Here is a 26,971-nt window from a genome sequence, read left to right on the forward strand (position 1 = left end):
GGAAGGAGTTTTATTGGCACCATAAGAGAAAGAGTAGAAGTTAGCCGTACAAATTTTAAAGAGAAAAAAGGGGAGGGAGTGGTGGGGAAAGATGGAGAACTTTGATTATAGAGAAAGAAATGTTATATAAGAAAAAAAATACAGCATATTCTGTTATACAATGTGAAAAAATAGTAAAAATAAAACATAATCATGCAAAGAAATGATTATTGCTGTAGCTGTAAGATATGCTAAAACAGTCATTGGAGCCCCATGAGTCATGTCGTGTAGAAATGTATTTCTTCTCTACTAGGGAAGCACCAATAATGTCTAACATTTAAAAATCAAGAAATAGTCACATATAAAAACATGTTACTTAGAAATATAGAGGTAGGAGTTCCCGTTGCAAGAAGTGTGTATTTCTCTTGCCAATGCACTGGCTTCTTATAGATTTAATTGAGAGAAATATATGTAGACTTGAGAACGTTCAGAGAACGTTTTATCAAATTTCTCCCTGTTATAAAAGAAAAAGCATAAATTTGGAGACACTTTGTGAAAATTCTAGACCATTACTTGTGGAAATTAAAGTGGAGACAAAAATTGCCATCTGGATTAGGGTACTTGTATAATTGTAAAACCCCTCAGGCCTATTTTATGTCTTGATTTTTAACAAAAACTTTTGAGCAGAAGCACAAGGAGACTTTTCTCCAGTGTTTACTGTGGGAACCTAGTCAAGGTCCTGGAGGTAAAGCTCATGAAATTGGGGGCGGGGGCCCTATGACTGGGTCTGTCAGGGTTGTCCACACTTAATCTCCAGCAAGCCATCAGAGTTCTGGGTTTCGTACACCAGCACCAGTTTCCACAGTGGTTCCCCCATGAGTCTCTGCTCTGAGACAGATGCAAAAGTATGTGGGAGTGACATCATCAAGATGGTGGCATAAGCCATCTGACTTCTGTCCCCCTCACAAGAAGGTAAACAGCCAGCTCTCCTTAGATGAGACACGACTGTGAAAATCCCAGACCCCAGAGTGAGGCTGCAGCACCCGCCCTGGACCTCAGAGACTGAGAAGAAGGGTATCAGAAGGGAAGAAGAGTGGCTGCACTCTGGGCACATCACTCTCTGCAGGCTGGCGCAGCATTGCTCTAAGAGGTCCCTGGGCCTGTGGTTTCTCCAGTGGGAAAAGAGAGGTCACAGTGGACATCCAGCTTCCCCAGCATTTCATGAACCTTCCCAGGAAGCCCACTTAGGTCTCACTTCAAGAGGATCACTCAAGAAATCTGTGGATATGATAGATTGAGAAGGGGTGTGGGGGCTTAACAGCACCTATACCCAGATCTCTCAGGACTGCATTCTATCTTGCAACTGTGCCCAAGAAGAGATCCCAGGCAGCATCTGCTCACCAATAGAGCCCAGCCAGTGGCCCTGTCTGGCCTGGAAACTCAGTTGGCAGTTCTGCTTGATTTGAGTCCCCAGACAACTGGCCATACTGGCCTTGGGCTCCTTCTACCAACCGGCCTGGGCAGGGAAGCAAATTCCCAGCCCTGCCCAACAGCTGAGTATGGTCTCCATCCCACCCCACCAAGAAGCCCAGCCAGGGAACCTAGGCAGCCAGGGAGCCCATCCAACAGTCTTGCCTGGGCAGGGAGCCAATCTAGCAGCCCTACCAACTGTTGAGCATGGCCTCTGGCCTTGCATAACCAGAGAGCCTGAACTGTGATCTGGGCAGCTTCAGAGCTCAACCTACAACCCTATTCAGCAGTAGAGTTCAACCCAGGGTCTTGTGTGATTGCTGAACATAGCCTTTAACCTTGTCTGACCTTATCTAGTCACCAAGGATAGCCTATAGACCCACCCAACAAGAAAGCCTAGACAACAAGGCTGCTCAACCATGGAGCGCAATCTCTAGGTCTACTCACTGTGGGATTCAGCTGGAGAGCTTGCCTAACTGGAGATCCTGGTCAGCAATCTTGCCCAGCACAAGAGCACAGCCAGTGACCTACTTGATGGTAACCTAGACTGTGGCCCTGCCCAACTCTAGGGCATAGCCTGCAGCCCTGCATGATCACACAGCACAGCCTGAGACCCCACTTGAGCACAGAACCAGTCAGTAGCACCATCTGATCTGAGAGTACGGCTTGAGGCCCCACCAAAAATAATTACAGAGCCCAGCCTGTAGCTCTGCCCATCACAGGGTCCAACCAGTGGCACTTCCGTGCCAGGTGACCTCACCCAACCAGAGGTGATTGTAGGGCCTAGCTAGCAGCTTACCCCCACCTCACACCAATGTCAGAGCATAGAACATTTTCCAGGACAGACTGTATGTTAGACCACAAAACAAGTCTCAAGAAAATAGAATTATACCAAGTATATTTTCCAACCACAATGATATTAGACTAGAAATTAATAAATAAGGAAGCTGAAAAATTGACAAGTACATGAAAGTAAACAACACACTCCTAAACAGCCAGTATATTAAAGAAGAAACTAAAAGAGAAATGAAAGAAATATCTGGGAGTTCCCTGGGGGCCTAGCTGTTAAGGATTTGGCATTGTCACTCCTGTGGCTCAGGTTTGCTCCCTGGCCTGAGAACTTCCACATGCCGCAAGTGAGGCCAAAAAAAAAAAAAAAAAAAAAAAAAAAAAAAAAAAAAAAAACTTTAAACAAAATTGGCAAAACTTTTAGATAGAGTAACTAAGAAAAAAGAGAGGACCCAAATACATAAAAATATTAAATGAAAATGAGGACATTACAAAAAATACCAAGTATTATTAGAGATTACTATGAACAATGATAAGGCCGCAAATAGGATAATCTAGGAGAAATGGATAATTCCTAGAAGCAAACAACCTACCAAGACTGAATTGTGAAGAAATAGAAAATCTGAACAGAGCAATAATGAATAAGGAGGCTAAATCAATAATCGAAGACCTGCCAACAAAAAAATGTCCAGGACCAGATGGTTTCACAAGTGAACTCTACCAAACATTTACAGCTAGTTCATCTCATTCTTCTAAAAAATTGAAGGGAAAGGAATATTCTCTGACTCATTTTATGAGGCTAGCATTACCCTGATACCAAACCCAGATTAGGGCACCCTATGAAAACTATCAGCCAATAGCCCTGAAGAATATAGATGCAAAAGAAATTCTCAACAAAGCCTTAGCAAACCAAACTCGGCACCACATTAAAAGGATTATACACTGTGATTAAGTTGGATTCGTCCCTGGAGTGCAAGAATGATTCAACATATGCAAATCAGTAAATGTAATACATCACATTACCAGAATGAAAGATAAAAATCACAGGATCATCACAATAGATGCAAAAAAATTCAAATAATAATTCAAATGAAAATAACTCAAGAAACTGGTACAGAAGAATTGGACATCAACATGATAAGAGGTATATATGACAAGCCCACAGCTGACATCATACTCAGTGGTAAAAATTTGAAAGATTTTCCTCTAAGATCACAAGACAAGGGTATCTACTCTCACCAGTTCAAATCAACATAGCATTAGAAGTCCTTGCCAGAGAAATCAGGTAAGAAAAAGAAATAAAAGGGCTCCAAATCAGAAAGGAAGATGTAAAATAGTCTCTGTTTACAGATGACATGGTCTTATATATAGAAAAATACTAAAGGCTCCATCAAGAGACTGTTATAAATAATAAAAAATTCAGGAAACTTGTATGATACAAATTCAACATACAAAAATAATTGTGTTACTGTACACTAACAGTGAATTATCTGGAAAATAAACAAGGGAAACAGTCCTATTTACAATAGCGTCAAAAATAATAAAATACTTAGGAATAAATTTAACCATGGAAATGAAAAATCTGTACACCAACACTATCAGACATTGATGAAAGGCACTGAAGAAAACACCAGTAAATGGAAAGACACCAGATTGGAAGAATTAATATTGCTAAAATATGCATACAACCAAAGCCATCTGTAGATTCAATGCAATCTCTGTCAAGGGTCCAATGACACATTTTAAAGAAATAAACAAAAATTCCTAAAAGTCATATGGAACCAAAAAAGACCTCTAAGAGCCAAAGCAGTTCTGGGGAAAGAACAAATCTGGAGGCATCACACTTTCTGATTTCAAAATGTATTCAAAGCTATAGTAATCAAAACAGTATGGTGCTGGCATAAAAGCAGATATGTAGGCCAATGGAATGGAATAGAGTCCAGATACAAACCCACACATGTATGGTCAATGACTATTTGACTAATAAGAATACTCAGTGGGAAAGAGATCATTTATTCAAAAAATTATGTTGGGAAAATTGGATATTCACATGCAAAAGAGTTAAGCTGGACTTCTATCTTACATGGCTTAGAAAAATAACCAAGTGGATTAAAGACTTTTTTTTCTTTTTATAGCCTCACCTGCAGCATTTGGAAGTTCCCAGGCCAGGGGTTGAATCAGAGCTGTAGCTGTAGGCCTACACCACAGCCACAGCAACACCAGTTTCGAGATATATTTGTGACTTAGATGCCACAGCTTGAGGCAATGACAGATCCTTAACTCACTGAGCAAGGCCAGGGGTCAAACCTGCATCCTCACAGAGTTTGTGTTGGGTTCTTAATCTGCTGAGCCACAATGGGAACTCCAAGACTTAAATATAAGACTTTAAACCTGGAGGAAAACATAGAGAAAAGGCTCTTTGACGTTGGTCTTGGCAATGATTTGTGAGAGCATGACCAACAAAACCAAAAAGAAACAGGTGGAACTAAATCAAACTCTGAAGCTTTTGCACAACAAAATTAATGATCAACCAAATGCAAAGGCAACCTAAGAATGGGAGAAAATATTTGCAAACCAATTATCTAATAAGGGGTTAATATCTAAAATATGCAAGGAGGTCCTATAACTCGATAGCAAAAAAACAAAGTATTCCATTTAAAAAATGGGCAAAGGACCTGAATAGACATTTTTTTTTTCCAAAGAAGATACTCAAATTGCCAACAGGTACATGAAAAGATGGTCAACATCACTAATCATCATGGAAATGCAACTCAAAACCACAATGAGATATTACCTCACACCTGTTAGATTGGTTGTTATTAAAAAACAAGGGATAAGAAGTACTGGCAAGGATGTGGAAAAAATGGAACATTTGTGCACTGTTGGTGAGAATGTAAATTGGTGCCACCAAGATGGAAAATAATACAAAGTTTCCTCAAAAAATTAAAATTAGAAAATGGAACTACTAAAAAATTAAAAATAGAACTACCATATGATCTAGCAGTTCCTCTTTTGGATATGTATCTGAAGGAAATGAAATCATTATTTTGAAAAGATAGCTCTACATCCATCACAGAAGAAACATAATTTTTTTTTTTTTTAGGGCCTCACCCACCACATGTGGAGGTTCCCAGGCTCTTACACCACAGCTCAAGGCAACGCCAGAGATTGAACCCACATTCTTATGGATACTAGTTGGGTTTGTTACCACTGAGCAACCATGGGAACCCTGAATTTATTTCCTTATGTCTAGTTTGTAAAAATCTCCAAAATTAATCAAAGGCACTGATATTCCATTCAACAATAAGCTGATATTTGTATAGAAGAAATTGGAATAGGATGTTAAGGAGGAAAATAGGAAGAAGAATATACATACAAGAATAAATAAATCCCAGCTGTCTAAGTAAATTGAGGAATTACCAAGAGAAAAGCTAGGTAACTTTCAAGAACTATATCAAAGAAAAGCAAAGCACATCGAGGGTCTTGGAGAATGGGGCAAACCAAACATAGCACCATCAGCCTCCTCTTTAATGATGGAATGCTTTCAGCAAATTGAGTTAAAAGCTCATAGAAAAAGTAATGTATATTTTGCATTTACTTTCTATGCGTCTCATATAGAAGAACTCTGGGAAATTTCAATGCCTTGTGGGTTTTTTGTTTGTTTTGTTTTTGTTTTCCTTGAGATTCCATTTCAGTTTTAGTTATTTTTTTTTTAAATTTATTGGAGTATAATTGACTTACAATGGCATTTAAGTTTCAGGTACACAGCAAAGTGAATAAATTGCATATATGTATATGTATGTGTATATATATATGTATTAATGTCCTGTTTATCACCATAGTCTTTCTCTTTCTGTCCTGTGTTTAAAATTGCTCGCTGAGGAAGCTGCTGCTGATAATGTCATACATGATAGAAGACCTAGGTCCCTTAACATGATTCCCTTTAATGATGATGAAATTAACTATTTAAAACAGCTTGCAGATCCTTGGAGATCAAACCCCAGTTTTTCTTTTCTGTCTTTTCTTGTTCGTCTTTTTAGGGCCACAGCCACGGCACATGGAGGTTCCCAGGCTAGGGGTCAAAGCAGAGAAACTCCGGTTTTTGAGTGGCAGCTCTTAGCAGAAGATCATGGATTCCTCGGATTGATTGATCTGTGGATTGGAATGGAAGTGACAGATCTGTGAAGAAGTGTCTGGGGCAAGATTCATTTTTCCATCCCTCAAGAAGCTAGTTATACTCAACATAGTTGACGTAGTCTCCTTGACCTTTCTCCTATAGCCGAAATATTTCTACACTCATCTTCTCGTACTTTTGGGCTTGCCATATTTCATAAAGGAAGGTGAAGAAACCCCATGCATTCGAGGAAATGAAACATGTGTCAAGGTTTTGCCTAATCATTGTGGAGTCAGTGGACGCTGGTTCTCCCATGTGTGCACAAGGATTTTAATAAAGCCCATCTCCTTCCCCTTAGGAGCTCCAGAGAGACATTGAGAAACACAGCACAGGCGTAGCCTCCGTCCTTAACTTGTGTGAGGTTCTCCTGCACGACTGTGACGCCTGTGCCACGGACGCCGAATGTGACTCCATCCAGCAGGCCACAAGAAACCTGGACCGGCGATGGAGAAATATCTGTGCCATGTCCATGGAAAGAAGGCTCAAGTAAGCTGGGACATACTAGCAGTTGGGAAAGGGGAAGGACCAAAAAAAAAAAAAAAAAAAAAAAAAAAAAAACTTGCCCAGAGTGTCCATTGTTCACTATTGCCTTTTGGTTGCAATGTCCAAAAATAGCCTTGGTTTCCCAGACTTGCCATCATCTACAATTAGTTGGGAAAATACGTAGGTATAAAGGTAATACGTAAATATAACAGGCCAAGTTACACTTGACCTAATGGTCTAAATATAATTCAGAAATATGAAAATAATGCCATTGCTGAACAAGTATAATGTTTCAGCATTGGTGGTGTGGAGAAGTAACATTCTTATATTAAAAACAAAATAATAAGACAAAGGACTTATCTTTAGGCCCTTTGAAATTCAAAGTGGTAAAAACTAATGATGTGTGAGAAAATTACCACCATGATTTAAAGCACATAATTTTTGTACTTTCCTGGGAATTCAGAGGTTAATATTTGTCCGGCTGTCACAGGTTGATTTTGATAAGGGTGCCTTTGATGTTGGGCTTAAATGGATTTTCAAACCGTAGTTTTTAGTTCAGTGGGACCTTGCAATGAGTGTGCACTGCAAGCAAGGTGTTGCACTTTTGAACTTCCTTGCACCTCCCCAGAGCAACTCACACCATGGGCTTGTAATACTCGGTTTGACTAATTCCAAATCCAGAGCTGCCGGACGTGTGTTTAAACACACACACACACACGCACACACACTCTCACAGCTGTTTCATTTTAGCTCAAACAGTTGTTTCTTTTTCAGTCTGGGCACATTTGGCTCAAGGCACGGTTATTGTTTGGCACTCCAGTTGCTTGCTTGGGCACTCTTAATCCTGTTGCAGGCATCAGACAGGGCTGTGGAGCATAAACCTTCTCAAACAGTCAAATTCTGTTCTTTCATTTCTGTCTCAGAATTGAAGAGACGTGGCGATTGTGGCAGAAGTTTCTGGATGACTATTCTCATTTTGAAGATTGGCTCAAGGTTTCAGAAAGGATAGCTGCCTTCCCCAGCTCCTCCGGAGTGCTCTATACAGTTGCCAAGGAAGAACTAAAGAAATTTGAGGTGACTTCTAATTCCAAATACTTCATCTGTATTTTGCTAGGAGAGTAGCCGGCTAATGGGTCGTTGGTGTCCCAAGACCTAACCTAGCTATTCACCCACATATTGTTTGTTCAAACAGCCAGATGATGGCTTTCTGGTCATCTTTGTTATTACTAAGTAAGTAGGCAAAGAAGAAAGGAGTTTTTTACTTTAAGGTTATCAAGACTTACAAATACAAGAGTTCCCATCGTGGCTCAGTGGTTAACGAATCCGACTAGGAACCGTGAGGTTGAGGGTTCGATCCCTGGCCTCGCTCAGTGGGTTAAGGATCTGGCGTTGCCGTGAGCAGTGGTGTAGGTCACAGACATGGCCCGGGTCCCGGGTTGCTGTGGCTGTGGTGTAGGCTGGCGGCTGTAGCTCCGATTAGACCCCTAGCCTGGGAACCTCCATATGCCACAAGTGCGGCCCTAGAAAAGAAAAAAGACAAAAAGACAAAAAAAACAAGAACAAAAAACCCAAAAAAAACAAATAGGCGTTCTCTTGTGGCACAGTGGATTAAGGACCTGGTGTTGTCACTGCAGCAGCTTGGGTCTCTGCTGTGGCTCGGGTGAAAGCCCTGTCCCAGGAACTTCTACCTGCCTCAAGCGTGGCCAAAAACAAACAAACAAACAAACAAATAAAGTGGTGATGAAGAGAAATTCTGTTAGGAAACAAGAATCCTGATTTCCCCCCAAAAGACCTTGGCATTCTTTGGATTTCATAAGTCTTTAAAATCAAACTTCTGGGAGTTCCCTTTGTGGCTCAGCAGTTAACGTGCCAACTAGGATTCATGAGGATGTGGACTCGATCCCCCTCGCTCAGTGGGTTAAGAATCCGGTGTCGCCATGAGCTGTGGTGTAGGTCTTGGACGTGGCTCGGATTCCACGTTGCTGTGGCTGTGGTGTAGGCTGGCACCTGTAGCTCCAATTCTACCCTTAGCCTGGGAACCTCCATATGGTGCAGGTGTGGCCCTAAAAAGACAAAAAGGAAGATCAGCCTTCTAAGATTCATATATGACAGCTTCCCACTCTATAACATCTATCTTCCAATATATTTTCTTGATGTCTTTTATCCTAGCTGGAGTACTAGACTATATACATATATGCTAGAATAGAACATGTCTCAGATGTATAAGTGCACATATATGTAAATCATTGATAAAGGAGAATTGGATCCAGAATTGATCACATATTTTAAATCATAAACCATCCCTAATTACAAATGAAGAGCAGGGCCATTCTTGAGTCACCAAGATTTTTTCAATTTTACAGAAACAAAAATAGCAGCAGGATAGTCATTTCATAAAGGAAGGACTAATTCAGTAACTGATTCCAGTTCCTTGCCTGTTTCCGTGATCTTGAGTCTGCTCTATCGCTGTGATAGGAGGAAATCCTAATTTCTCAGCTATCTCTTATTTCATGGAGACCCTGATGTAGCCTGAAGTTGACCATTTTTTAATCTGAAGTTTCTTTTCCCATCAATTCCCGCTGATAGTTGTGTTCGCAAATATATTAGTAGCAAACAGTTCTGATGCATGTGTCGTATAAAAATAATTTTTGGTGGCTAGGTCTGCCCCAAGCTCCCCAAGATATTTTAAAATAAGGCTAGGAGTTCCTGTTGTGGCTCGGTGGTAATGAACTTGACGAGAAGTTTGATCCCTGGCCTCTCTCAGTGGGTTAAAGATCCAGAGTTTCCATGAGCTGCAGTGTAGATCAAATACTTGGCTTAGATCTGGCATTGTTGTGGATGTGGTGTAGGCCAGAAGCTACAGTTCCAGTTCAAACCCTAGCCTGGGAACTTCCATATGCTGCGGGTGTGGCCTTAAAAAAAAGAAAGACAGGGACAAAATAAGACTAAAAAATCCAATCAGCTGCATTCATTTTTACCTTGCAACAGCAACCAACCAGGCATTTATTGGGACCTATTACAGTAAATATGAAGTTTGGGTTTTGTTCTTGTAGGGTTTAAAATCTAAGAGTCAGGAGTTCCCATTGTGATGCAGGAGAAATGAATCCCACTAGGAACCATGAGGTTTCGGGTTTGATCCCTGGCCTCGCTCAGCGGGTTAAGGATCCAACGTTGCCATGAGCTGTGGTGTAGGTCACAGACACAGCTTGGATCTGGTGTTGCTGTGGCTCTGGCATAGGCCTGTGGCTACTGCTCCGATTAGACCCCAAGCCTGGGAACCTCCATATGCCCAGGGTGTGGCCCTAAAAAAGGACAAAAAGGCAAAAAAAAAAAAAAAAATCCGAAAGTCATAGAGGGGCAGCTACAGGAATCTATAAAAGTGTTCATATACTGTGTGAACTGATTAAGAGTTACTCTGATGTCTGAAATATAGATTTGTTCTAACTATACCACAAAATTCCAGGAAAAAAAATCTAATCTAAAAAGTTTTCCGGAGTTCCCGTCATGGCGCAGTGGTTAACGAATCCGACTAGGAACCATGAAGTTGAGGGTTCGATCCCTGGCCTTGCTCAGTGGGTTAATGATCTGGCGTTGCCATGAGCTGTGGTGTGGGTTGCAGACGCGGCTCGGATCCCGCGTTGCTATGGCTCTGGCGTAGGCTGGCACTACAGCTCCGATTTGACCCCTAGCCTGGGAAACTCCATATGCCGAGGGAGCAGCCCAAGAAATGGCAAAAAGACAATCAGTAAATAAATAAATAAATAAATAAATAAATAAATAAATAAATAAATAAAATAAAAAGTTTTCCCTTAGAAAACTTCTAGTAAAAAGCCACAATAAAGTCTGCTGTAGATTTCAGGTCAGTCTGGTATGAACCAATGCTAGTGGAAATATTCTCGTACTTCATCTTATTACACTCAGCTTCATAAAGGTTAAACCTTTCTATAATTGGCTTACACTACAAAGCAGATTACATAACATCCTTTTTGTTGCTATTTTAGGCTCAAAAGTGAGCCATATAGTTCAGCCTCTAATGGCTATATAGTTATATAGCTACTTAGTATGAATGATTTTATTATTTACCTTCGTAGTTAACTTTCTCAAGAGACAGAAACGAATCGTGAGAGGACAGTCTTTGCCTGTTCAGTTGCGCAAATATTGGGGACAGATCTGGGTGTGTCAGGGTACCCCCCCCCGCCCCCGGTCCCCGCCATCACTCCAGTGAGAAAACATATTCTCTGACCTCGGTAATGTCAGAAGTTGATCTTCCCTTACCACTTCCTTTTCTGGGGAAATAACGTAAAGTTTTATAGAACAAAAGGTTGGATTTACTCAGATGAAGGCTCTTAAAGCAACTCTCAGTAGGAAAACCATCTCAGAGGCTAAAGTGCCGTAGCATCAACAGTGTGATGATCCAAAGGAAGCGAAACGCTGGGATTTAGATGCGTTCAGTCCAATTAATTATAGTGTTTTCTGTCTAATGCCAGGACAAAAATCAGTCATAAATCATACATGTGCCTTTGAAACCAAAAAGCTTCATTTTATTTTGACCTAATGATTCTTATGCAAAGGCTATGCTATATGGCAGAGAGAAAGAAGAAAGTGTATCTTACCTGCAGAAACTCTAACCTCAAAAGTATACAGACACTACTATGTAAGGTGTTACATCAGCTCTAAAACGTTTTATAAAAACTGAATCATTCATGGGAGCAAACTTTTTTGTTCCAAACTTTTTTCAATGTAAGGTTACTTCTTTTTTACTCAGCTGCTTTCCTAAAATGTTAATAATAGCTTGCATTTAGAGGCCCTTCTGCAAAAGGTAGTTTTATTTTTTTTTAATAGACACCAGAATTGAGGTGATTTCTGGAATTTTTAGGAACTTACGTATTTTACAAATTAGTTCTATGATAGGTATCTTTTCTCAGCATTGGCATCAAAAATTTTGAACATTTTAAACTCACATTTCAGCCCACAGAAATATTTTTGTAAGCAGTTTATTTTACGGGAAAAATTTTAAGGCTGTTAGTTATTTTAAAAGCTGTATTACATAGGTACATGTGTCTGTTCTATATGTATATATTATGTAGGTATATGCATATCTTATATACGTATATGTGTATGTTCTGTATGTGTATGTATTACATAAGTATATTGTATATGTATTTGTACATATACATATATTTATTACTGTTTACCATTTTCTTTTATGTCTTTGTTTGATCAACACCCTTTTCTTAAGCCACTTCAATTACATTATTTTTCTTTAACAAAAGAACTATACACTGGTTAGAAATTGTCCTTTCCCGGAGTTCCCATCGTGGCTCAGTGGAAACGAACCTGGTTAGTAACCATGAGGATGGGGGTTTAATCCTTAGCTTCGCTCGGTGGGTTAAGGATCCAGCATTGCCGTGAGCTGCAGCATAGGTCACAGACGTGGCTCTGATCCTGAGTTGCTGTGGCTGTGGCGTAGGCCAGCAGCTGCAGCTCTGGTTTGACCCCCTACCCTGGGAACTTCCATATGCGGCACCTGCAGCCCTAAAAAGCCGAGGGGAAAAAAAAAAAAGAACAAAAAAAAGACAAAGAAAGAAATTATCCTTTCCCATGTGGGGGAAAGAGTTGGCTTCCCCATTCCACCTGCTGTCACGATGTGAAGCCCAGACACCCTTGCTAGGAGCCTGTCTCTGATCTCCCTGTCCAATGTGCTTCTCTGTGGTCTTAGGCTTTCCAGAGGCAGGTCCACGAGACCTTGACCCAGCTGGAACTGATCAACAAGCAGTACCGTCGCCTGGCCAGAGAGAACCGCACTGACTCCGCCTGCTGCCTGAAACAGATGGTTCACGAAGGCAACCAGAGATGGGACGACCTGCAGAAGCGCGTCACCTCCATCTTGCGCAGACTGAAGGTCTGCACTTGTCCTCCTCTGTAGCATAGAAGCCCAGAGGACAGAAGGGGGCCATCTGAGCCCAGCATTAGGACAGAATCTCGTGGCTTTGTAACACAGGGTGGGAGGAAGGGTATCCAGCTTTAATTCACATGGGAGAAATTTGCAGGGTTCTCGTTGCTCCTCGAGAAAATGACTTTTCAGGAGAGCATTGGAATCAGCAGGGCCATCTCAGTATGTGTTTGTGGCTTTTTCACTTGCATTATTTTCTTTCCATATCCAGCATTTCATTGGCCAGCGGGAGGAGTTTGAGACTGCCCGGGACAGCATCCTGGTGTGGCTGACAGAGATGGATCTGCAGCTCACTAATATTGAGCATTTTTCCGAGTGCGATGTTCAAGCTAAGATAAAGCAGCTCAAGGTAATAGATTAGGGCTTTTTTTCAAGCTATTAATGCGATGAAAGTCTAGAGAGGAAAGGATTTGTAGATCTTTTTGTGAAAAATATATTAAAGAGCCATTCTTTTTTAAAAAAATTAGTTCTTCTTGATTGAAAACAAATTCAGAAAATAAGAAAGACATTAAAAATGAACTAAAGAACATTAACGAAAGATACAGCTCCCATTAACATATATACTTTTCATTATTAACTCGATTGCTAACTTTGTTGGTTTGGGGTTTTTTGGTTGCTGTTTTTGTTTTTTTATGATTCATTTCTAGCGTCTTTGAATAGTTTTTCTGACCCCATGATCCAGAGCAGTTCAACCGTCTCACGTTGGGATGTCATTTCTTACATTGTGCATTCTTAGATACCAAGTTAATTTTTAAGCATATTTAAAATATTTCACTGTAGAGTTCAAACACAGCGGCTCGTTAAACATTTTAAATAAGATGGGTATATATTAGGTATAAGGACTCCCTAAAAGGAAAAGTACTTAACAACTTGAATGATATGCAAGGCAGTTTGTGGATGTTCCTTCCGATATAGTTAGATTTTTTTTTTTTAAGAATAGTCGTGATGCCCATAACCCGAGGTTGTTATAATTAAGCAAGGAAATTACCTTTAATCATAGATTCTCAAGATAAAAATATCATAAAATAGCCCTGATGTTACCCAACCTCTCTCTCCTTCACCCCAACTCTCCCAAGTTGTTTCACGGGCAAATCAATACTAAATCCATCGGCCAGAAATTTCTACCAAGTGGTAGTTGAATCTTTTCTTTTTGGACTCTGGCAAGGTCACCGAATTTATTTGCACCCTCCCTCTCCTTTGGCAGTTGTTTTGTTGTTGGCCAATTTCAACCCTTCCAGAGCTTATTCTTATATTGAATTAAAATGTATCCCCTGAAACTTGTCCCCTGTAGCTTAACTGTTTGAGTCGCATAGAATGAGTCTAAATAATCCTCCAGAATTATCTGTTTTTCCTAATCTTTCCTGCTTATGTCCTGAAACAATGAAAAAAATCACCTAAGAAGAATTCATGACATTGTCATTTGGATGTTTTTTCTTAACCGTGTTTGACGTATCAGGAAAATTAAAATTCAGATATTTAATATTGGAATTCCTTGGTGGCCTAGCAGTTAACAGATTCAGCATTGTCACTGCTGTAGCTCAGGTTCGATCCCTTGGCCCAGGAATTTTCACATGCTGTGAGCACAGCCAGAAGAAATAAAACTAAGTAAAATACAATATTCAATATAATTCTTTAAAATGCTAAATTTATTTCAGGGGCGCTGTATTGCTTTTCCTTTGCTTTTCATCAAGGATAACTGTTGCTATCAACTTTATGATGGGTTTAAATGTTTTTTTCCTATGATTCTCTTACCCACACTGTCCTTGGCGGTAAATTTTATTAGCCAATGGCGCCTTTCTGGTCATGGGAGTCTCAGAATTCCATTTCTGACTCCTGTTCTGATTTCAAATTTTTATGCTTTACTTCAGAAAGTAATAGCCTCTTGGCCTGTCGTTGTGTATATGGTAAATTTAATATCCTCTACATGGTTTCTCTAAATATGTATCTGAGAATTACTTCATGTCCATGTGAGCAATAAAAAAATTACACGAGATTTGTGCTCCCTAGGCCTTCCAGCAGGAAATTTCCCTGAACCACAGTAAGATCGAGCAGATAATTGCCCAAGGAGAGCAGCTGATAGAAAAGAGCGAACCCCTGGACGCGGCGGTCATTGAAGAGGAGCTGGATGAACTCCGGCGTTACTGCCAGGAGGTCTTCGGGCGCGTGGAAAGATACCATAAGAAACTGATTCGCCTGCCCGTATGTGATGGTGTTTTTTCATTGGCATTAAGTCTACGGAGAATTAATAATGTGGGCTTAGGGAGCATCGCTTCGTGGGTAAGAGCCCAGACTCTGGGTCAGAGAGCCTGAGTTCCAGCCCCAGCTCTGACGCGTGTTGGCTACGTAAGCTTGGCAAGCGTGCCTGAGTTTCCTCGTTCGTAAATAACAGTACCTTCCTCGTAGAAAGGTTGGGCCTGGAGTTCCTGTCGTGGCGCAGTGGTTAACGAATCTGACTAGGAACCATGAGGTTGTGGGTTCAATCCCTGGCCTTGCTCAGTGGGTTAAGGATCTGGCGTGGCTGTGAGCTGTGGTGTAGGTTGCAGACGTGGCTTGGATCCCTCGTTGCTGTGGCTCTGATTTTTTTTTTTTTTCAGTAATTCCCTTTTGTTCCTAAATTGTGCCGTTCTGTACGTATTGTGTTGCAGGCTTGCCTTTATTTACATTATTTTATTGCATCTTCTATCAATTCTTTGCAGTAGGTCTGTTTCCATTTTACCAGTGCTAAAAGTTGAGAATTTACTAGATTAATGTATAAGACATTTTAAAAAATTGATCAGAAGATACTTATTTGATGATAGAAGTTTAAAGTTACCCCCACCGTGGTAGGATAAGGTGCTGAGACTTGGCGGGAGGCAGAACACAGCGCGGTAGGGGGGTCAGCTGACCGCTGTGATAACGGGGCTGGCCTGACTGCATTTCCAGCTCCCAGACGATGAGCACGACCTCTCTGACCAGGAGCTGGAGCTGGCTGAGGCTGAGGCTCTGTCCGACCTCCACTGGCGAGACACCCCCGCGGACAGCGTGCTCTCCCCGCCACCTTCTTCCAACCCCTCCCTCTCACTCGCCCAGCCCCTCCGGAGCGAGAGGTCCGGGAGAGACACCCCGGCCAGTGTGGACTCCATCCCTCTGGAGTGGGACCATGACTATGACCTCAGCCGTGACCTGGAGTCTGCTGTGTCCAGAACGCTGCCCTCTGAGGACGAAGAGGGCCAGGAGGAGAAAGATTTCTACCTCAGGGGAGCCGTTGGCCTCTCAGGTAGGGAAGAGCCCCTCCTATATGCTGGCTTGAAAGAAAATAAAAAAGAAGGGGTACTGGAGTTCCTATTGTGGCTCAGTGGGCTAAGGATCCAGCATTGCTGCAAGCTGCAGCATAGGTCGCAGGTGCAGCCCAGATCCAGTATTGCTGTGGCTATAGCGTGGGCCTGCGGCTCTGATTCAACCCCTAGCGCAGGAATTTCCATATGCCGCAGATGCAGCCATAAAAAGAAAAAAAAAAAAGAATGGATCCTGTACTGGAAATCCATATGCTAAGCAGAATCATCTTCCTTCTCCCGTTAGGGAAATTGTACATAATAGAATAATTGGTTATTAATGTGATTCGCAAATACAAAATTGGCACGGCCACTGATTTATCACACATATCCTTACGTTCTTAGCACTGGACAAGCAATTTATAAGTACTGGAAACACACAGTTCCTTTTCTTCTCAAAGAGCTTACACTCTAGTTTGGTGCACAGACCAATAAGAAAGGGCTTTGTGAAGTGTTTGGCGCTAGGATAGCAGTGTACGCACGGTGGGTAGGGGCACAGCCAAGGGGTGACTAACCCAGGGCTTTGAGAAGCTTTAGGCAAGAGGCTTAAGCTGAGACTTGAAGGCTGACTAGGAGTTGGCCAGGAGGACACAGCTATGTTCAGAGGGAGAAAGAAGAGGATGCCCATCTCGCCTGTATGATTAGCCCTAGTGCTTTTGGTCACCTGCAGTTTGTCCAGAGATCAGGCTGTAGACAGGGAGGTATGGAGTGAACAAGTCGAAAGCCAAACTAGGACCTGGTCATAAATATGCAGCTTACTTATCATGGAAAGGAGCTTGGCTTTCATCACAGAGGAGTTCCTGTTGTGGCTCGGCAGTAACGAACCCTACTAGTATGCATGAGGATGTAGTTTGATCCCTGGCCTCGCTCAGTGGGTTAAGGATCTGGTGTTGCCATGAGCTGCAGTGTAGGTTGCAGACATGGATCAGATCTGGCGTTGCAGTGGCTGTGGCGTAGGGTGGCAGCAACAGTTCCAATTAGACCTCTAGCCTGGGAACTTCCATATGCCAAGGGTGTGGCCCTAAAAAGCCAAAAAAAAAGACAAAATAAAGTACATGGTTCACATAATTTCTATTGGACAGCCTTGCTCTAGAACCTGTCGTGGTTAAAATACCAGTTAGGCTGCTACTACCTGTAGAAACTTGGATGAGTAACTTAATTCCTCTGGATCTCCCTTTACTCATCAATAAAGTGAGAACAGCACTTCCAAGCACCCTGTAGGGTTTCTGGGAGGGTAAATGAGTGCTTAGAACAGCATCTGGCTCATAAAACACTCTCAATCACTGTGAACTCTTTATGATTTATTTGAGGGAGCCCTTAGTGAGCAGGTTCAGACCCCCTCCATATGGTCAAGAGTTATCTGTTAAGATTGACTAACTTCCTTTTTTTCCCCCAGGAAAGTTATTTTCCTGCCATCAGGGAATCAAGGTTCGCAGCCCTAGCTGTCAACTTAGACTGTGCTCTTTTTGCAGATGTAATGATCCCTGAAAGTCCTGAGGCCTATATTAAACTCACAGAAAGTGCCATCAGAAATACCTCTGGTAGGCACCCAAAGCCAAAGCAAACCTCTCTCCCTCACCCGTAACAAACTCCCTTCTCTCTTAGCACATCTGCTGTACCTCTCACAGCTTTGTGCCACAAGCATGTTAAGGCAGAACCTGCCTGCCTCACTGCTGTCTCAGAAACACAGACCCAACATGTGTGGTCGAGCCACACCCAGAATAAGATTTCAGGAAGCGGGTGCGATGAGACAACTGCTTAACTCGTTACACGGTAACCAGGCTCAGCGAGTGTAGACGGATGATGCCCATTAACAGCAGGAAATAGAAAGGACACACTGGTCTGAGTGTTTGTCCTCGTGCCCTGCTTGGTTGTAGCAGCCTTGACCTCATGACTTCAAGGGCTTGCAGACCCACTTCTAGCTGGGGAATCAGGCTCAGGGCGCCGGTCCCCAGTCCACCAGCCTGTGTGTGTGTGTATGTGACCCGCTGTTCATCCTCCTGATCTCGGAGGCCACATATAAGACCAGGGGTGAAATCAGATATTCAGCGCTAGAAAATTATACTGTAGTCTCATCGGTCTTACCGCATAAAATAATTTGAGATGAAAATCTGTTCCACAGTGAAGACGTGGATTTTCCTTTAAGGACAGAACTATTCCCGAATTAAGGGTTAAAGAAAGGAGAATGGATCTAGTTTTGCTTAACGTTGCACTTAACAAACTGTGGTTCAGGATCAGTGATTTGGAGGCCAGAGGAGAGAATAGAACTTGGTGATAGGATATTGAATTGTGAGGTTGTTAGTTTACACTGAAGTTTTTGTAAAAAAGCAAGAGAGCAGGAAGTATAGTAGCATTACTGAAAGGGTGACAGCCTAAGTGCTTCCCAGTAAGAGAGCTCTTCTAGGTGTCTTTAGAAGGTCTTTTTTCCAAAAATAATAATAATAATAAAGCTTACTAATATTTATGCTTCTCTCACCCTGTACTACCTTAACTCTGATGATCCGTGCTTCTGTTGAGTTCAAAGACTGTAATACACACACACACACACACACACACTCGTGCACGAGCGTGTGCTAATTTTGCAAAAAGACATCACACCTCTCAAGGGGGATGAGCCAGGAGTTCCGGCTGTGAGTAAGAGTGTCCCTGGCTGGAAATGCTGAAGTCTTAGCTTTCTTCCTGGTTTTGTTTCAGGTGTTTAACAAAGGCAAATCCTTGCTAGTTTCTCCACACATACCTATCCTGAGCTGGTCATTTCTCAGGTAACTCGAGGTCCTGCCTTAAGCAAATGACACAGCCACCTGGGACTTCAGCAGCACTATCTTCCACTGAAGATTCTGCCGAAAGGAAAGTTAGAGAGTGTGTCTTTTTTTCTGTCTGATAAGTGCCTGCAGAGGGAGGATGAGAAGTAGCTGCCTCCTAGTTACTGGGGAGCAGAAGGCACTTCCTGAGGTTTTTAGAAAGACCCTCTTCAGCTCACAGCATGCAGATTCTTAGGGGATGAGCCGAAGAGGGAGCAGACACTCAGGCTGTTAGAACCCACTGCAGGCTTCCTTTGCAACACCCAGTCTGCTTGGACTCCTGGTCAAGCACACTCATTGGTCTGCTAACCCCCCAGCACGCCGGTACTAAATATGCTTTATGATTAGCCGCACACGTGCCGTCTCTCTCCTGCCTTAGCTGTCGAATTTCTTAAGCGTCCCCTTGAATGTCAAGCTTGTAACAGTTCTCATGGTTGACCCTGCAGGGGATCCCAGCGCCTTAGAGTCGCAGATCCGACAGCTGGGCAAAGCCCTGGATGACAGCCGCTTTCCGATGCTTCCTGCGGAGACTGCCCTCCGCAGCAAGACCCCCCCAGGACCGGAGCTAGACTCCAGCTACAGAGGTTACGTGAGTATCCAGACCTCGTGATCCTGACACATGCCTGGCAATCACAGTTGTGTGACAAAGAACGGTGCGTCTGTGGCTTGAAGGCTGGGTGAGCCCTCCACATATCACGCTGCCCTTGACCTCATGGACATGCGGGTGCAAAGCAAAGCCCTATTAGCAGGTTGCCTTTTGAGCAGAACTGGTCTGCGCTCAGACCCACTGATCTGCCGTAATCACCAGCCTGTTCCTTTACATGGAGAACCGAGTGAATCCCTTTCATGGCAAGCAACAAGATGCTTTGGCTCCAGAAAGCGATTAGGCATTTTTCCAAATTCAGCTAATGATTTTTCTGACCAAGGTTATCCTTGGAGCAGCAGATTTTAGCAGGTAGAAGTTTTTTAGTTCTTTTTCTCGGTGTGTTGATTCACTTGATGATCTTGGGACCTTTTTTTTTTTTTTTTTAATCTTCTGTTGTTTGTATGCTCATTCTGGAGAAAACAATTCTGACCAACAAGAGAGATTTAGGGGAAAAGATGGCAAGAGGTTGTGTGTATTACCAGTTCCATTTTCAAAGCTTTTAGTAAAGTATGTAATAACTTTATTCACTCTGCTCAGGTAATTGGACCACATAACTTTTTCTCAGAGAATTACCTGTTTTCCTGCACATACTTAAGCAAGAGGATTTGAAGGGAAATCTCTTCCATGCCTCTTCACGTTTCATTTCACACCCCAAAGATTGCTTAGTAAAAAGCAGAGAAAAATGAATTTCCCTAAACGTAACGACAACTCACACATACTGCTTTTTTTGAAGCCACAGGAGGGGACCATACTGGTTTTATGGGCTGACGTTAATATTTTCACAATCACAGAAGACTCATTCATCATCAGTTGACTTCCTGTCCAGTTTGGGCTGTTATATTACCTTCTATTAGAGTAAAACCTCTTTTTTAAAAATGTAACATAGTTTCACAATGACTGTGCTGACATCCCTGAGATTATACCTAACACCAATCCAAAGCAAAGTAACTTAATAGCAATGTGATTTGTAAACGGCTTTGAAAGAAAAAGTTCTGATCAGGATGGCTTGAAATGATTTGTTCTTTTAATCTTTGAATACTGTGCAGGATATTTAACATGGACTTGGAAACTTTTCTTTTGATGTTAGAATTAATTCCCTTAGTACCTATTAAACATTGCTGAAATTTTTGCATGAAACAGCTGGCTTTTGTACTGTTTTATTCTTTTAAGTATTTTAATTATTTAATGAAGAAATTATTCCCTTGAGATATGTGGTAATATTACTGTTCCCACACTTCAGTTTAAGAAAAAGGAAGCAACTTGCCAAAAACTAGATATTGGATTGCCAGCTGAGGGCTCTGTGTGTTAAATCCCAGATTGGTTTAGTCTGTTTTGATTCATAGATCTAAAAGAAATGCTGAGGACTGATGCAAAGCCACATGTGCAAATTGTATCTTCAAGGCTTCGCTTCATGTAAATATGAATGTGTCACATGTTTAAGAAGCCTGTTCTTGACCTTGACTTTCTTTTTTCAGCAGCGTGGCTTACTCTTTACAGAGATGTAGCATACAGCCCCTGTCCTTTTTGAAGTCCAAAGATATTTTCCCCGGGAGTTCTTACACATGTGACAATTTGAGAACTTTGTGATGGGGGCGGGGGGCTGTTTTTTGTGTCTAAACAGATGAAGCTTCTGGGCGAATGCAGCGGCAGTATAGACTCCGTGAAGAGACTGGAACACAAGCTGGCAGAGGAGGAGCAGCATTTTCCCGGCTTTGTTAACCTGAACAGCACTGAATCCCAAACAGCTGGTGAGTGGGTTGGGCTCCATTAAGACAGAGAGACATAGAAGGTCCGCAGACACCTTGCTGCTCCCAAGTCCACTGTGCTGCTTACCTCGTTCTGTAGGATTCGATCCTGAGAACTTTCCTCCGTGTTACAGTGACCTCTGGGGACAGAGGGAGGAGGTGAAGAGCATCGCAGTGTTTTTTTCCCATGTCCCATTTATTTTAAGGCACCATTTCTCATCACTAGTCAAGAGTCTTGTATGTATGCACTCAGAGTTGTATTGCAGAAAAACCAAGACTTTTCTTGTTATCTTTACCCACTTTAATGCTTATTGCTTCATAAAGTTCTCTACAGTGTTAAATCTTATGTAGCTATTTTTTTCTTTTTCTTTTTTTTTTGCTCCCTCATCATGAAAAATGCTGGTGGGGGAGTTCCCACTGTAGTGCAGTCGGTTACGAATCCAACTGCAGAGGCACAGTCGGTTAAAAAAACCCCAGTGTTGTCGAAGCTGCATTGTAGTTTGCACCTGCAGCTGGGATTCAATCCCTGGCCCAGGAGCTTCCATATGCCTCCAGTGCAGCATTAAAAAAAAAAAAAAATGCAGATGGGAAAAACACAGCCATCATACTGTTATTGACAGCTGACAACAGAAAGGCCCAGGGGCGTTGCTTTCTCTCTGTTGCTGTTTTAAACTTGGCCACCCATGTGCGATTCTGGCATTTCCTCCACATTCCACACGGAGGGAAATCCCTCGCTATCCTCTGTGCGTCCTGTCTCGCCAGGTGTGATTGACCGCTGGGAGCTCCTCCAGGCCCAGGCCCTGAGCAAGGAGCTGAGGATGAAGCAGAACCCCCAGAGGCGGCAGCAGTTCGACTCGGACCTGAACAGCCTCCTGGCCTGGCTGAGGGAGACGGAGGAGGAACTGGAACAGCTCCAGCGCCTGCAGCTCAGCACCGACATTCAGTCCATCGCACTCCAAATCCAAAAGCTCAAGGTAGCCGCCCTCAGCCTTTCCCGCCGCTGCCAGACACACAGCTGCCACGGGGAATGTGGGTCAGAGGAAACCGCTAGTCCTCGCTGTTCTGCAGCCACGGGGGTGTGGACTCGAACGCTCCCCCTGCCATCATCCCACAGCAGAGGCCTTGTAGGAGGGCTTGGACGTCCTGAGAGATGGACTCCTTTGCAGAACCAGCCCTGTGAAAATAATCATGATTTAAAGAATTGGCATTTAAGAAAATGTCATGAAAATGTTGAAACCGATGAAAGTGTCACGAAACGTCCAGGTACCTCTAGGACCTACTTAACCTCTTTTAAGGGAAATACAGATGCATCCAGGTCCTGCAGGTTCCCAGCTAGGGCTGGAGAGAAGTAGTGCCCCTGCCAGATCGTTTCTGTGTAAGTTTGTGGAGACCTCATGAAGCCACTTGACCTTCTGGAATCAGCAGAACTTCTGAAATAGATTATAACAGTGGCAGAAGCGATTTTCACTGTAATGAATCCAACAAAACAAAACCCCGTGGCGTCATTGTGGGAAAACAGCTGACATTTGCATTCAGTCGATTTGGGCCTGGCTGGCCCATGCACACAGCGGTGTTTCCTCAACCCTTTCTCTACACCTTAAAGCCCTCCTCAGCCCCGCTAGTGAAACGCACGGATATGAGGAGACTTTTGTAAGCAGAGGATGGAGAGCTCAGTTTTCTTCTTAAAAGCTCTCTTGGTCTTGTCTTTTTGTTTGGAGAGCATCAAGCTGCCCTCTTCCTCAGAGCAGGGCTACCGGGCCCTCCCAGCTCAAAGATGAAGCACGCTGCCTTTGTGTCTCCCTGGTTTCCACGTATGCTGTTTCTTTCGGGGTGCTGTTTTCTTTGGGGGTGATGTTTCGAGGCTCGTGTTAGGTGTTTTACATTTTCAAACAGTGAAGTGAGTCTTCCCCACAGATGCCCCAGCTTCTTAGAGAGTAGCATCCGCATCAGCCCCACCCATTTCAGGATGAAGCAGCAGCTGGGAGATACAATTTATGTTATCTGGATTACTAAGTGCATTTTCCTCTGGCGTGCTTAAATTACGTTAGTCTCTCTCCGAGAAAGTGTAAGGCACTCTTGCTTTATATAACCAGATCCCTTAACAAGCTGATGAAGCAAGTGCTGGCCGGAGTCTGAGACCTAAGAGAGATTAGAGTGGAAAAATGAGACCTTGAATGGCAGCCTGTGTGATAAAAACAAAACAAAACATAACAAAAAACCCACTCTCTATTGCACCCCTTCCTGCTCCTTCCTGTTTTCTGAGGATAAATCTGTGGAATAACCGAATGCTTTCTACAACATCTCTTGAGCTTATACTGTCTCTGTGGGTGAATCCATATACAGCGTGTTAAGAATCCATGGAAGGAGTTCCCGTCATGGCTCAGTGGTTAATGAGTCCAACTAGGAACCATGAGGTTTCGGGTTCGATCCCTGGCCTTGCTCAGTGGGTTAAGGATCTGGTGTGGCTGTGGCTGTGGCGTAGGCTGGCGGCTACAGCTCTGATTCGACCCCTAGCCTGGGAACCATGGATGCCACAGGAGTGGCCCTAGAAAAGGCAAAAAGACCAACAAAAAAAAAAAAGAATCCATGGAAAAGTGAAAATTTCAGACCAATTGGACACATAACAGAAATGAGGAGAAATTATAAGAAAATGTAGCCTGGGTGGATGTGATTTTTGGATCCCCCAGCTTACCTTGATTTTGGAGTATTTAAACAGTACCCAGATACTCAATTATTAATATATAACCTTGCACTCAGGTTCTTGGAATTTAGCTTTATGCAAAAAAAAACAAATCAGTCACAGTTTTTTGTTTGTTTTGGGGGGGGTTGGTCTTTTTTTGTCTTTCAGGGCCACACCTACGGCATTTGGAGGTTCCCAGGCTAGGAGTCGAATTGGAGCTATAGCCGCCAGCCTACACCACAGCCACAGCAACGCCGGATCCCGGCCACGTCTGCGACCTACATCACAGCTCACGGCAATGCCGGACCCTTAACCCACTGAACGAAGCCAGGGATCAAACCCGCATCCTCATGGATGTTAGTCAGGTTCCCGAACCTCTGAGCCAGGACGGGAACTCCAGTCACCTGGTTTTGTGCGTGTGTGTGGAATCAAACTAAACTGGTTAGCGGATAAAATACAGTTCATTCTCTTTACCATCACAAAGACCTGGCCTATGGCAGAGGCGGTGTTCTCAGCCTGTGGACCACTAACTTTTGGTGCCCTAGAGCCAGAACAGCTGGTGGCCAGGGCCTGGGAATCTGCTTTCTTATCGAGCTTGGCATTTCATTCATATGCACACAACATTGATGAATAGCCTTAGTCTAGTGAAATGGAATTCCTGCACTAGAGGAATTTCAGAGTAGCTGAGTCTATGACTTGACTTATCAAGATCACTAAAGAGCACATTTCCTGCTGCTCAGAACTTCTGGACCAGCTTTGGTATGGTGTGGTTTGTTGTTGAACTCCCACGCTGGGGATTGAGTTTATCATACCCTTTAGTTCATTGTGCGGAGTCCTTGTGGCTTCCCGTACAGTTCCTCTTAATTTTATTCATCTATCCCTCCCCCCCACTCCCAGACTGTTTTTTAATCCTCACTCCCCAAGTCAATGGCACCCTTTCTGAAAGTTTAATATGTCTTCTTTTTTTCATATGTAGTCATGAAAAATGTGAATCTGTGTGTGTGTGCACATCTATTTTAAGTTACATAAATGCAGAGTTCCCATTGTGGCTTAGCATAAGGAGCCCGACTAGTGTCCATGAGGATTCAGGTTCGATCCCTGTCCTTGATCAGTGGGTTAAGGATCTGGTGTTGCTGCAAGCTGTGGCGTAGGTTGCAGATGCGGCTTGGATCCTACATTGCTGTGGCTGTGGTGTAGGCTGGCAGCTGCAGCTCCAATTCGACCCCTAGCCTGGGGACCTCCATATGCTGCGTGTGCAGTCTTGAAAAGCATAAATTCAAAATAAATAAATAAATGACATAAATGCTATCGTGTTACACCCACCATTCTGCTTTTGACTCTTCTACTTTATGTCATCTTTTCTTAAGATCCATCCTTGTCATCAAGTGTGCATCTGATCCATCCCTTTTAACTGCAGTGTGGTTCCCGGCGCTGAGCACCCTCTGTGTCTTATCTAGCCATCCTGCTAAGGCCGTGTGAATTAGTGGATCTTTTAATTTGGGTGGAGCATTTCCAAAGGTCTCTAGACTATTTTCTTTCATGTTTATCTTGTTAGTTTCCTTGTTCGATCATTCTCTTTTCTCTGCACAGGAGCTACAGAAAGCCGTGGACCACCGGAAAGCCATCATCCTCTCCATCAATCTCTGCAGCTCTGAGTTCACTCAGACTGGCAGTGAGGAGAGCCAGGACCTGCAGGATCGCTTGTCCCAGATGAATGGGCGCTGGGACCATGTGTGCTCCCTGCTGGAGGAGTGGCGGGGCCTTCTCCAGGATGCACTGATGCAGTGTCAGGTCTGTGGAGCTTTGGGCATGATCCAGAGTCCAGCATTTCCAGAGTAGCTGAGTCTATGACTTGACTTATCAAGATCACTAAAGAGGTGCAGTTACCCCCCGAAGTCAGTATTTGAGTGAGATAACCTTGTGCTCAAGGTGTTCGTTTTACTGGAGAATCTGTACATGTGACCAGAAGTTCAAAGCCACAAGAGCCCATCTTCCTTACAGCTGGCAAGAGACTCTTCTCACAAGTTTGTCTCATCCTCACTATTCCTCCTTCAACTCATTCATTCCATTCATTCATTCATTCAACAGATACTTTCTGAGCCCATAGGAAGACTTTTTTTTTTTTTTTTTTGTCTTTTTGCCTTTTCTAGGGCCTCTCCCGCGGCATATGGAGGTTCCCAGGCTAGGGGTCGAATCTGGAGGTGTAGCTGCTGGCCTGAGCCACAGTCACAGCAACACGGAATCCAAGCCGTGTCTGCAACCTACACCACAGCTCATGGCAACACCAGATCCTTAACCCACTGAGCAAGGCCAAGGATCGAACGTGAAACCTCATGGTTCCTAGTCAGATTCGTTAACCATGAGCCATGATGGGAACTCTGGAAGACATTTCTTAAACATCCAAGTGAGCGTTACAAATATTTACCCATCCATTCAAACCACAATTATCTGCCGAGTGTTTACAGCCTGAAAGATCGTGCATGAAGCATTCAGGATACAGCATGGCCTCAACTTTGGTTGGGGAAGCAGACAATAAAAATGCCCATAAATGCTTAACCAAGATACTTACAGACGCTAATGATAAGAGCACCCAAACACAGCACTTTGGAAAGATGATCAGAGTTCGGAGGATGTTTGACTGACACTGGAAGGATGTTGCCATGAAGGAGATTGAGCAAATGGCAAATCCCAGAGGCAAGAAAGGGCTTAGTGTCCAAGGACAGAAAAGAGGCCAGTGACATCAGAGAGGAAGTCAGAGCAGAAGGAAGGGATGAAGAGGGTCAGCGGGGTGGTCGGGAACCAGATCATGCAGGGCTTTTTAGGTCCTGGTCAGGAGTTTGCATTGTAACCTGAGCAGGATGCTTTCCAGGCTTATATGTGCCTCAGCAGCAGGAGCTCCTTGAAAGCAGGTACCCAGGCTGTTGTTTCTCCTGCACTGCT

At 43.2% G+C, this 26,971-nt stretch overlaps 1 protein-coding gene across 1 annotated transcript in view; it reads left to right on the forward strand.

Moving 5' to 3' along the window:
• SYNE1 (spectrin repeat containing nuclear envelope protein 1) overlaps positions 1 to 26,971 on the forward strand; it is a 486,068-nt gene that overhangs the window by 443,408 nt on the left and 15,689 nt on the right. Inside the window, 11 exon segments of the mRNA XM_021084410.1 lie at positions 6,711 to 6,898; positions 7,819 to 7,969; positions 12,615 to 12,797; positions 13,060 to 13,197; positions 14,856 to 15,047; positions 15,771 to 16,104; positions 17,632 to 17,700; positions 19,407 to 19,549; positions 21,228 to 21,354; positions 22,114 to 22,325; positions 25,622 to 25,822. Coding sequence (XP_020940069.1) covers positions 6,711 to 6,898; positions 7,819 to 7,969; positions 12,615 to 12,797; positions 13,060 to 13,197; positions 14,856 to 15,047; positions 15,771 to 16,104; positions 17,632 to 17,700; positions 19,407 to 19,549; positions 21,228 to 21,354; positions 22,114 to 22,325; positions 25,622 to 25,822 — 1,938 coding nt within the window.

The sequence above is a fragment of the Sus scrofa genome, chromosome 1, assembly GCF_000003025.6.
Source record: "Sus scrofa isolate TJ Tabasco breed Duroc chromosome 1, Sscrofa11.1, whole genome shotgun sequence".
Classification (NCBI taxonomy): Eukaryota; Metazoa; Chordata; class Mammalia; order Artiodactyla; family Suidae; genus Sus; species Sus scrofa.